This window comes from Xiphophorus hellerii, chromosome 16 (assembly GCF_003331165.1).
Source record: "Xiphophorus hellerii strain 12219 chromosome 16, Xiphophorus_hellerii-4.1, whole genome shotgun sequence".
NCBI classification, from domain to species: Eukaryota; Metazoa; Chordata; class Actinopteri; order Cyprinodontiformes; family Poeciliidae; genus Xiphophorus; species Xiphophorus hellerii.
The window spans coordinates 20,867,354-20,880,257 of NC_045687.1; the positions used below are offsets into that span (position 1 = coordinate 20,867,354).

The following is a 12,904-nucleotide window of genomic DNA, read 5'->3' on the forward strand; positions in this document are numbered from 1 at the left end:
CGACGACCAAAACAATTTCACTTTCCAACGATGCTTTAATATATTCAGATGCACCTGAGCTGCAGGTAAGAGCTGAGCAGAGAGTTACACTGGAAGAAGAAAGTATCTCTTAGTTCCCAGAGCCCAGTGAGGTAACGCGCCTACGTGGTCAGGAAGCTCCCGGGAAACATGGCACTCAGAGACTGGCAGCTTAGAACGGGTTTAAACGTTTCGCAAAAGTAGACGACAGTTTGGCAGATGTGCAGGAACGACCTTTCATACGTGGGCGTGCATGCGGTCCGTGATGCTCCGGAGCAGTCCCCCCCAGCCCCCCAAGGAGCTTTGCAGCTTGGCGAGGAAGTGCGTTGTTGTGCAGCGACATCATGGCCTAAGAAAGGGGTTTTGTATGAGTCGTGTCTGTGGAATTAGGTGCAAACTCTGCAATTACACGATATAACACACCTCAAAGACGAAGAAACGGAACAACCGTAGAGCGAGCTCCTTCACACACACACACACACACACACAAAAAGTTCCTAAAAACATTTTTCTCTTTTCCTCCAGCTCAGAGCAGCAGCACTCAGTCTCCACCAATTCTCCTACTCTTCACCTCTTTTTTTTGTCCCTTTTATTTATGACTATTTCAGTTAATCCATCATCCATCTCTTCTCCTTTTGATCCCGGCGGGAGGCGTCACACCGATCTCTCTCCTCCTCTCTCACCCACGAGCCGTTTTCTTATTTTGATTTTAGCACTTCCCCCGCTTGCCGCGCTGTTGGAACTTCCTCAGCCGACGGCCCCACAGGTCCTTCCACGGGATGAGCAGGCTGCCTTTGTCGGCGACCACGCCGCTCTGTCCGGGGGCGTCGTCGTCCGAGCCCAGGAGCAGGTACTTCCTCCCGGGCTTGATCTTGGGACACTTGCAGGCCACGTCCTTGGCGCGCACCCACAGCAGCTGGTCCCCGCGGCGGATGCGGTGGCCGCCTTGCTTGTAGACGGAAATGATGTTGACGGTGAACTTCCACCACTCGCCTGCCTTGTCACCCTTGAGGACGTGAACCTGGACGGCTGGGGGGAAGAGAAGAAGAAGAAGAAGAAGAAAAGAGGAGGGTCAGCTACCTTTGTGAACGATCAGTTAATGCTAGCAAGAAGGAGACATTTTTTACTACACTGTGAAAACACAAAATCGTTCCAAGTATTCTTGGTCTAATTTAGAATGAATTTTTCAGCAAGATGTAGGCTAACCTTGAAATCTGATTGGTCACCCTGCCTGGCCACGCCCACCAGATATGTCAGTTTGTTCATATACCTTATTTGGTTCGGTTCAAAAAAAAATTTCGGACGTAAACAATAACACTGCAGAGTCAGAACAGAAATGTTACTTGTGTTTTACAAACTGCCAATATTTTGTTTTTGTTGATTGTTTCAAGTTTATTTGTTTTTATTTTCAAAGTAGGACATTCCACATTTAGTAACATTTACATGAGATTGTAGCCCAGTAGTGATTTCCATCCCTAGTCCCACTGGCAGTTTCACGAATATGATGTTTAATAAAAAATAAGAAAAAATAGCCTCAGACTACAGCACACAAAAGAAATCAAAAGGAGAAAAAGAGGCTACTGAACAGTTATTTGCAATTTGTAATCTCTAACGGTTCAATAATTTTCACTTTGATTACATGAATAGAATATACATAACTGCACTTAAAATAGAGTTAAGCTATGCTAAGCTAAACAGGCCAATTATGTGACATCTGCACAGGTTTTATATGCTGAACTATCTCTCTCTGTGTGTTGTGTTTGATTAAATAAATCAAACGTTTTGTTCATTGTATTCTGAAACTGCAGTGCATTTATTGAATTGCAATTTTAGTGTCACTTCTAGTTTGTGCCCCTGATTGGCCCCGCCAAGAAAAAAAAAAGTCCAGTCGATAATCCCTTGATATTGACAAAAAAGTATTGGTTCCAAAGGCAGACTACTTCATTTATTGTAAAAGTGTCTGGTTATAAGCAAAATACACATTTTGAGTTATAGATTTACAACAAGCTTCTATATTTTGCTGAAAAGTTCTTTTGTAAGCTGGCTAAGACATTTGCGATATGGAGCACATGAAAAATACTTGGTAAGATTTTGTGTTTTTGCAGTGTAGATTAGAGACACGTCTCGCTGGAACAATGAAAACATAAGCGAGTTAGGACTTGCAGCTTTCTGCGCAACTTAAATCAATTCCCTGATTTATCTTCCCACTTAGGAATCTTTGAATCAATCTTAAATACGTCAGACACGTTTGGCACCCCGATTTGAGAATGAATAAAAAGCCTTATGAAAAGAGTCACATTTTATTGCAGAACAAAAAAATCTGGCACTGAATATTTTAGAAAACTCCAAGCTTTTATTAGAGTATGCTTACTGAGATTGACGAAACGGCAGAGCAACCGTAAGTTGCTCTCTTATGCGTCAGCTGGTTGTTTTGGAGTGATGGCAGAAAAAGACTTTTCTGTCCTACTGTCACACACGCAGACATTCAGAGTTTGCTAAGAATTGTTTTAGCTTCCGATTAATCAGTCACTGACGATTAATTGATAAAGATATTGGTACGTCGTGCAGATTATTCATTTAGGCGTTTATTATACAATATTTGAAATACATTAAAAAGATGCAAAAAAAAAAAGCCCAACCAAACCCTCTAAACAATTAGAGTCCTTTATTAAACAAGAAAAATAAGCATTCGTTGGCTATCTAATTTGGTAATTATTATTTTTTATTTGTTTTTTTAACAGAACTTGGACCAGGCGAAGCTAAAACTACACCCCTTGAGTTAACGTATTTACAGACAAAGAAGGTTTTTTTATCTTAAATGCAAAATTTATGTATTTTTTGTACATATTTGGCTTAACTACTCCTCTGAGAATGTTGTTCTTCCAGCAAATGGCTTTTTTCGAGTCTACAGAAGGCCAGTTAACTATTAATCGATTGCTAAATTAGTTGACGATTACTTCAGTAATCAATTCCTCGCGATTAATTCAATTAATCGTTTCAGCCCTACGAAACAGGTACACCAATACTGTCCGACTGATTAAATATGAACCTTTGTAGCAATGGGGTTCGTTTCCACACCAAATAAATGTATTAAATGTGAATTAAAAATAATTTTTCAAAGGTTTGATTTTTCAAACATATTCAGGGTGAAAATATGCAGGTGCAAAAAAAAAAAAAAAACCATTATAAAAGCTTTTTTTTCAAGTTGCCACTCCACCTTTTTGTCCACAAGCATTTAGAGAACATTGTGTAAAAATGACTCGGAGACACGCAGCGTGTCACCGGCTCCTCCCTTGAACTCTGACCTTCCCCACAATGCGAACACACTCGCCAATACGCACCAGTTTCCACAGGAAACCCCAACAACAACTTTCCAACGAAGAGAATCGGGTCAATGGTGGAGGAGCTGGATTTTAAAGTTCTTTTGAACGCATTTGATGCGTACAACTCCACATCTGCAAGTAATGGAACTTCTGAGTCAATTTATTTCCCCCATTTGATCCGTCAGGTGTGAAGTTGGACAAAATTCCAGACCGCCCCCCACCCCAAACCCTGGTGCCTATCTGGGACTCTGCTTGTGGTAGATATTTTCATACCAGGGAAAGAGTCGAGCCCAAAGCAGAGTTAGCGATTACCATGTCACAGTGAATGCAACAAGGGGGATAAACAGCTCAGCAGCGTTGCAGCTAATGTGTGCTTGAAGTGAAGGGCTTTGTTCTAAGAGTTTAGCCAGGAATGTCCAATTATGCCGTGAGTGGATGGTGGGTTTTTTTTGTTTGTTTTTTTTTTTTACCTAAAACTGTGGGAATGATTTCATCTGAGCCAAATTGAACAGAGCTCACGAAGCAGCAAACTGATTTTATTCAACACCAAATGATCAAATGAGTCCAGGGTATTTCTGATTTTGTTTTTTTTGTTGTTTTTTTACAGTACACTTCAATGCATTTTGGCATGTTAACACCCTAAGAGACCGTCACAAACCACCCCAAAACAAATTCATCGGGTTTGCGACTGTAATGTAACCAAATAGGAAAAAAAGGTTCAAGGGTGACGAAGGCAATGCAAAACTAAAGTTACACTTTTTTTTTCAAAAGAAAGTTTTCCTTTTCATTGTCAGTCTTCATCAGTCAACCCCTGTCAATACCAGAAAATGAATTGAGGTGTTCAAGTGTGCGTTCCTCAATGCGCGGTGGGAGCAAATTGCACACAAATTCAGGAGAAAGAAGGCCTGTTGGGCCGAGGAGAGCGAACTCTCACAGCCCTGCCATTCACTGCAGCCCTCTCCTTCATCCTGACACATAAAGGGTGTGAGTGAGGGTGCAGGGTGGAGGGGGTGGTTGATGGGGTAGCAGCCTGGGGGCCACTATTTGTCTTCGCAGCCTCAGGGGGAAAAAAAAGGTCCGGGGGAGAATCGGGATGTGTTTCCGACCTCATGAGCTGTCCGGGGTTTTGCTCCCAGAACTCCATCCAACTCCGCAGCGTGAGAATCCGGCGGGGGGACGGGGATCGCCGATGGACTCGGTTGGAGGAGACCCGGCTGCGGCGCAGGGGGCCCAGGCTCCCTGTCAGTGTCTTGCCTCTCTGGCTTTCACTCTCAAGTGTGTTTTCAGACCTCAGGTTTTATTGAAGCGCACACAAACCCCCCTCCTCAAGCACACGCACGCACGCACACACACCTTGTGCCACTTGGTTTAACTTAAATAGACACCAGTTAGAAAATGGAAGTGGCGTTGTCGAGGAGAGGAAGTGCGGGATGATCTCGAGTTCCAACAATGGCCGCTGACCGAGTCTCCCTTCCAGCCAGACTTCCCACAGAGTTGATCTTCTTTGGGTGTGCTGCTGCTGCTGTTGCTGCTTTTGACATGGGTGGTGAGGAGGAGAGGCTAATGAAATTAGAGCTCGCCTAATTAGCGCGCAGAAGCCCTTGTCCCCTGCTGGTTATCAGCTGAGTGAATGATCAGGGACCCTCCACCCTTGGGTGACTGCGGAGAGATGGCCGGGTGGATCTTTTGATTTATTGTCCTCCATCCGGCAGTAGGGAGATAAAGGGAAGGGTATACGTATGTGTGTGTAGAGGAAGGGTCGTCGGGCAAGAATATAATCCCTTTGTGTCTGCCGTCTCCGTAGCTACGGCTCTGATGAAAAACAAAAATTAAACAAACAAAACATATTTCTCTTTCTCCAAGGGTGGCAATCCGTCACCATCTGCTTAATTTACCACCTGTTTGCGCCCCGAGGAATGCTCTGCGCCGGCAAAGCGCACAACTGTGTTTAAACAGAGGGCCCCTTCCCGTGACCCCTGGGGGGCCTGCATCAGCACTCACACGCGGGGGGTTGCACCCCCCTTACTTCTCTCCCCGAGCAAGAATAGAGAGGAGACTCTGAAGCCCCTCAAAAGCGAGGCGACAAGCCTGAGAAATGAATTAGACCGTGGCAAAGGGAACGCACGCTGAGCCCCGACGTCGGCCTCGCCGCCTCGACCCGACTCGGGATAGAATCATCTGCTTCCAGAACCTTGAGAGGAGTCCAAAGGCAACACACACGCCTTGCTTGAAACGGGCCTGACTGATTTATAGGCGCGCCTCTGCTCCCAGCGCTGACGACTGAGATTCAAGTCGATGGAAATATGAAGAATGACTGCATATGGCTTCGTCTCCAAACGCTGCAAATGGACTGAATTAGCGCGGACTCAGCTGCGAGGGGGGGACTGAAATACATTTGGCCGGCATTCATCTGGATGATATAAAAAGAAACCAAATCTGCCTCCCTGCTGAACCGACGCAGTTTTGCTGATGATTTCGATGTTCAGAAAGATCTACACAAGCGGGAATTGGGCAATTACTAAACTGTACGTTTTCCCCTAACGCTGCTGCTGAACAATGCAACTGACAGACATCAGTTTAAAATTCTCTCACTTCAATTTGGACTTGGATTGGGCCATTCTTACAAAGCTATTTTGATCTAGAGGGGTGGCCAGCTCCTGCAGATGGGCACCAGTAACCTGCACGTTTTAGATTTTCTCTGGACTCAACACACCCGAATCACACGAATGGCTCGTTATGACGCGTCTGTACAACCAGATGACTTAATGAGGCGGCAATTCAGCAATTAGCTCAGCAATGTGGGAGCAGAAAAACATCAAAAGCATGCAGGACGTGACCTGTTGAGGATTAGACTTTACCAACCCTGATTGGTCTGCCTGTTTAGCGATAGCCATCAACGCTATTTGAGGGATTTCAGTTTACTCTTATGTTGCCTTCATTCACAGACAGCGTTACGTCACCTCTGTGTTCCGCTGTGTTCTCTGTGAACCACAAATCTGGAACTGAATCAGAAAACTGCAAAGCAGCTGAAACACCGAGTTCCTTTGAACCACGACTAAAACACCACCAGTTTACAGTTGCTTTCGACCTATGATCACCGGAACATCAACCAACATATTTGATGTGCCTTGATGGTTTTGATGACGGCACTCGACAAAATGTAATGTTTGTTACTGGTGACTGTATGATGCTTCAGTTACGTTATACTGTACATACATGCTGAAATCTGCTACATAAATAAATTTGATTGACTGAGATTTGATGTATTGTAAAACTCCTGAAAGTTTTCCCGAATTGCCCAAGCAGACTAAGTTCTCTAACGCATCCTGGCAAACGTATCACTTGTTTCTTCAGTCTTTTGGAGGATCTGCCACAAGATTAACCCAATTTAAACATTGGCTCTCTGCAGTCATAAGAAGCAATAAATTATAATCTCTTTGCAGGACTAGAATGCAAATTCAGTCACTATCGACCAAGAAATCATTGGGCATGAGCATTAAACTGCCATTTTATTTGCACATAAGCGTTAGTTGATAAGCATTAAAGCTAACTTGACTAATATTAACTGGCTTGTATAAAGTTAAGGGGGAACCAACCTTATAAATTTTTTTTTTTTCCTTTCTCCTTTTGCTTTTGGTGATGTCAGATGTATTGAAAAAATGTTAAAGGCCACAAAAAAAAGAAAAGATCGCAGAGAAAAAAAAGTTTGAAACAAGCCAGTGAGCCTGAGAAGTTTCACTTAAAGTACGGAAACAGAAATTTTTGTGTTTTATTTTAAAATAAGTTTGTTATGATGTATGGACCAGTAGGACCAAAATGCAGATGGATGACAGGTCGCTTTGACAAAAACTTTACAGCAAACACAGGAGAACAAAAGGTGAGCAATGGTGAAATCCAGCAGTGACTGACTGGCAGCTGAGGACTTAAATACTGGTGAGTTTGATTAGTGGATGGAGAACTGGTGGCTGATTAGTCCTGTTGTTGATCATGTGAGTTGTGTGATGCGTAAAAAGTGTTTCTGTTGCAGTTTTGCAAAAATAAACCAATTTTGATACAACCAAAAAACACAATCCTGTTGCCAAAACATTTATCTAAAAAGGAGTTTATTTTTCATATTGATGTGTTTCCATTCAGTGAATTAACTTTTGAAATGGATCAATTTTAACTTAGATACTGATAACTAAACTGATTGGAATTGCACATTTAGAGTTGTTCAAATAAATGTCGACATTAAAAGGGTTCCCTGTGGAAACCATGAAGTATTTTTGTTCTTTCTTCGTCCTGCAAGATAGAAAAAACTATTTTTGTTGAAAACCACATTAATTAGAAACAGTGCGAGACATCACTGATGTTTAAAATTCTGGAAGTGCATTGCTGAATGCACTAAATGTTTTTATATTGATTGGACACAACTGGACAGACTTCAGTGTGCTGTGGGTCTTTCAAGAAATTCAAGTCAGTCCTTGAATATTTCCATTCAAACCTTCCCAGATGCCCCCAGAGTATTATCGCAAGAGATAAGGCCTGGAAATACGTCAAGGAAAACATCTCTGAGATGCAATCAGATTGAGCGAATCGGCACAGAAAAATGAGCAATTACCAGTGTCGGAGCCTTGGCTAGCGTTTGTGTATCTTGAAAAGCTCGGTTTTCGCTGTCCATGTCTTCCACTTAAGATAGGATTTCTGAAAACACAACCATGCTCAAGGGCAGACCTCTCAACAGCCCACATCAGAGACTTCAAAAATATGTCGGACTAATCAGCAAAAGCCGACATGGCCCAGTTATGTCTTCAGTAAATCATCAATGGAGACACGAAGACGAAGGTTCGGGGCGCGGATTGAACGTTGTTTTGGTGGGAATAATTGAGGCGTTCGACCTCATGAGTGCGGCCTTTCGTATGCGAAGCCCGCATTCCTGTCTGCGGGACTCACTCACCAAAGTCTTTCTTGCAGTACTTCTTCATAGTGATCTTCATTTTTCCCTTGGAGGCTTTACAGTAGGACTCGCAATCTGCCAATTAGAAAAAGAGAAAAAAAGAGGAGGTACATGTTAGCGATGTTTATCCAGCTGTTTATTAAATGCTTTGGATGATATTTAAAACCTTGTCCCAATGAAATCCATCCAGACGCAATACTGGGTTAGCAAGAATAAGAAAAGATTTAAGCAATATCTTTGTAAAATAAACCAGTCACGCTATTGCATGATTCCAATTGGCTGATCATTATCTGGCCACGTGGCGACACCAACGGAGTGGCGGCATTTCACTCCCAGATGCTAATTTTGTCCTTCAATTTGAAAGTAAAATATAAACTAAAATGACATGACCTAATGGAAAAGTAAAGTGTCCGGCTGTGTTGCGGTGGAACACTGTGAATTCCACCCTATTAATCCCAGCATGCACAAACTATTCGGAATGGGAACGGAACAGAAAAACAGCATGGATACTTAAATGGTGTGGCGGGACGTGAAGTTCCAGAAAATAATTATTTCCTAACATTTAATCCTTCCAGTTTTCAATTATTCTTAAAACTGAAACTATGTTTTGCAAAATCTATGCTCAGTGTCGAGCAACAGCGGATCAATAGGAACCTTTGGTTTAGCAACAGTGACAATGGATGCAAAAATCATTTGCATCCATTGTCTTTGTAATTGTCTCTTTTCTTCTGCTGCACACTCAAATTACTGCCTATATATATATATATATATATATATTTCTAAGGGGCTGAGGCTTCTATGGTTCTTTAGTAAAGGAACATTGTTGGCAAGCCAGACGAAAAGTTATAATTGGACAAATGTTCTGGTCAGAAGTTATTTTTCGGAGCTTGTCAATGAGGTAAGATGTGGCTTGTCTTAAGTGAAATATTTAAAAAAAAGCAGTTTGCTTTTCTTCAAGGGTCTGCAACCAGTAGCTCTGATTTAAATTTTAAAATTAATGGACAAAACATTGAGCAGATTTCAGGTGTTGTTCTGGATTCTCACCTATAATTTGACAAACATGTAAAAAAAAAGGGGGAAAAAAAACATTCTCCAAAAACTGAATACAATGAACTTTGAGAACTTTGTTCAATATTGCAACGTATCATAAATTTTTAACCCTCGCGTGCGCCGAATGTTCAGGGTCTTGAGGTGCTTAGTGACCTTGTGGTTCCTCTTCGATCCAGAGGGTGTGTCCAGCAATAACTGCAAGGAACCTTTTCACAAAACCTCTTCAGGTAAACAGGATTTTTCCTCTGAGAGCCGATAAGATGTGGAAATCCCTCCCTAGAGTCTTGATACCGATTCCAGAGCTGGAAGATTTTTAGACTGAAGACTGGACTTAAGGAAGACCAGGTTGTAGTCGTGGTCAACAGCCCATCCCATCACGGCACCAGATGGTTTCATTACGGTCTGCATTAAGTTAATTTTAGGATTTATGTTATGTACAGCATTTGTCCCGCTGTGTTGTTTTATTGTCTTTTAAACTGTTTTATGTTGTTAAAGGGCCATCTGGGGATGTTCATTGCAAATTAGCCAGGGCTATAAATGTTAAAGCGTTCTGTTTTGTTTGTACCTAATACTTGTCCCTATAAAATTAAACACTAATGCTTCAAGATACTTTTACTGGGGAAAAAAATGAATAGGGTTTTGGACAATTTCATCTTCAGTCTTCTACCACCATATATGGTGGAAACATATAAGATCAGTTCATTATAGTAGTGAGACGATGCTTGGCATTCCTGCCAAAAAGAAAAAAAACAGAAATCACAACAGTGTATTTCCGTTTATCCACCGCCCCTGAACGCAGCATGGGCAGCATGTCGCCAGGACGTTACGCTTGCTCTCCGTCTAGCGGATGTAGTTGTCAGTTGGGGGAACAAGCTCTTCTGATTGATTTGATTGGCCGGATTATCAGATGAAATCCGGAGACAGCCAGCACGGGACTTGGCCCAAAACGAGAAGAACATGATGTGGGTTCAGAGCACAGAAGAAGAGGAGGAGGCGGTGGAGGAGGACGAAGAAGAATAAGACGGTAAGGTAAGGAAAAGGAACATCTATTTTGTTGTTTTTAGTGCGTTTATAATTATTTTTTCTTTCCTTTTCCTTACCTTCCTCTTATGTAATTGTGTCTTTTATTTCTGGTAACATGGTAAGCAGAATGTTTTAATGTTCACCATGCTGCATTCATGAGCCTGGGAATAAATGGAACGGGGCAGAGCTATGCGCTTCCTTGTTTAATGTAGCCAGTGGGATTGCTTAATATTTTCCCAAGGTTTTAGGCAGGAATGTGACGCCACTCAGCGCCATACGTGTTTCACAAATCACAAAATGTGTTTTAAAAATGTGTTATAGGTGTGATTTGACTTATTCCTAAATTATGTTTTGATTAATGTAAAGGTACTTCTAAAACTGTTGAAATAAAAACATTTTTTACATGCTAATGTCAATTTTTGGGGTGATTTTCAGATGCTAATTCAGCATTGTTAGCTGCTAACAACAGTCAGCCAGTTGTGGTACGCTCAAAATGCTTACAGGTCATTCCCATCTCTGTTAAAAGTTTCTATTTTTGACCAAGTAAATAAAATGCTGGCAGATAAATGCTTTTAAAACAATAGAGGCTTCTTTAACGTTTTCTTTAAAGTCTTTGCTAGCTGACTTGTTAGCACAAAAGCTCAACTCAAAAACTACTTCTTCTTTTACCTCAAAATAAGAGTTGCACGTGACGCAGCATGGCAGCACTGCAGAGGAGCTTCACTCACTCGCCACTGAAAGTTTATCTGGTATCTAAACCGTGTTGAAGTTGAACTTCATATTGTTTTGTCAACAAAACAATTGTGGGAGAAGTGTTTGTATTTTTTCTCCTTGCACAATCATGGCAACAAATATTATCAAAATATATACATGCTAATTGCATGCTCACTTAGCTAACTGCTAATACGAGAGCTGCTAATTTGAAAGTTTGTCTGATATTATTAAAAGTTTATCTGACATTAATAAACCATTTTCGATTAGGACTTTATCTTGTTTCGTCTGCACTGCAGTCGTGACTTGGGTGAAGTGTTTTTTTTTTTTTTTCCTCTTATGGCAGCAAAGTTGAAATATTTTAAAGATGCTAATTGCATGGCCACTAATAATACGCAATTGCTATTCCTAAGTCTAACAAGGAGACAAATGGTCTGAAAGGAAGATACGCTGGTTCGAGCAGGTCTTTGCGGAATTTACTAAAATGATTGGGGATTTGATGGGCGTGCCGTGGTGGCGTAGTGGTTAGCGCGACCCATATTTGGAGGCCTTGAGTCCTCGACGTGGCCGTCGCGGGTTCGACTCCCGGACCCGACGATATTTGCCGCATGTCTTCCCTCCTCTCCTTCCCTGTTTCCTGTCAGCCTACTATCATATAAGGGACACTAGAGCCCACAGATAAGGTAAAAAAAGCCCACAGGGGTAAAAAAAAAAATGAAATGATTGGGGATTTGATGGGCGTGGCAGCGGACACTGTGGCTACTAAAGAAGCTAAAAGATACAGAGATAAAAGATATGGTGAACGGGCTTCAGGGAGGACAAGCTCCACTGTGGATGGGGAAAAGTTATGGAGCCGCGTTGAAATGCTTGAAATCGACAGTCAAAGAAACAAAATAAGAGCTTCAAACGTTGGTACAACAAGGTGTCAAACTTAAAACCCATAAAGCTCAAAACATCACCTCACCCCAACTTGACTAGATGAAGTAAAGCTGACAGCAAATGCGTAGAGCTCAGCAAGGAAAACTTTTCTCAAGACAACAAATCGCAGAGTTTTTACATCATCTCGTGCAACGATCTGGTTACACCCTTAGCGCTGAGTGTCACACTACTTTTGTTCCCAGACACTCGAGGATGCCTTTGAAGAAAGAGTGTGAAACAGATTAAAGCTTACACACATCCTCCCGTGTCTGTCAGCACGCTCCTGCTCTACGCCTCCATGTTTCCCATTCCGGCCCCGCGCTCTCGTCAGTGTCCTGCTGTTTATTGTGCGGGTTACCCCAAGGTCAGCCCCTCGTAAAAGAAGGTCACTCAGGGCGGGGTGGGGCGGAGGGAAGTAGGGAGGTGGGGTGGTGGTGAACCCCGTCAGAAATTAGAACCCTTTAAAGCCAAACGCTAGAAGAGAAGTAAAGCCCAGTGATAGGGCGGGTAGCAATAAGCCTTGGGCATTTTTTGGGGGTGCGGGTGGGAAAGCTGGGCAGGGCAGTTTGAAGAGAGAAAGAAAGAGTTGGGGGGGGGGGGGGGCAGTTAACAGAGAGAGAGAGATGGGGGGGACCTTTCAGCTCGCCTGAATATGGACAAACTTCATTATTTCTTCCAGCCCTCTGTCCAGTCTTTCCCTTTCTTCCCCATTATGCTCTGTGTGAATGAGGTTGCCTAGGTAATGATAGAGCAAGAAAAAAACGCCCTCTCCTCCCTCTCACAAAAAAAAAAAACGAGGGGAGAGAAAAAAGTGGCGAGATGAGGATCGAATTCATGTATGAGGAGTGAAGTCGGAGAATGCCCGGCTCCTTTCTGGGGAGAAAATGAGAAAAGAGGAAATCCCAAAGTAAATGAAAATTGACGA

The 12,904-nt window shown here is 42.5% G+C and overlaps 1 protein-coding gene across 2 annotated transcripts in view; it reads right to left on the reverse strand.

Moving 5' to 3' along the window:
• Nucleotides 1–297: 297 nt before the first annotated feature.
• ntn1b (netrin 1b) overlaps nucleotides 298–12,904 on the reverse strand; it is a 62,359-nt gene continuing 49,752 nt past the window's right edge. For both annotated transcript variants that reach the window (XM_032588020.1, XM_032588019.1), the window contains exons 6-7: nucleotides 8,278–8,352; nucleotides 298–1,047 (exon numbers count right to left, since the gene is read on the reverse strand). In XM_032588020.1, the coding sequence (XP_032443911.1) occupies nucleotides 728–1,047; nucleotides 8,278–8,352 (395 nt within the window). In that variant the 3' untranslated portion in view covers nucleotides 298–727. The remainder of the gene's footprint in view (nucleotides 1,048–8,277; nucleotides 8,353–12,904) is intronic.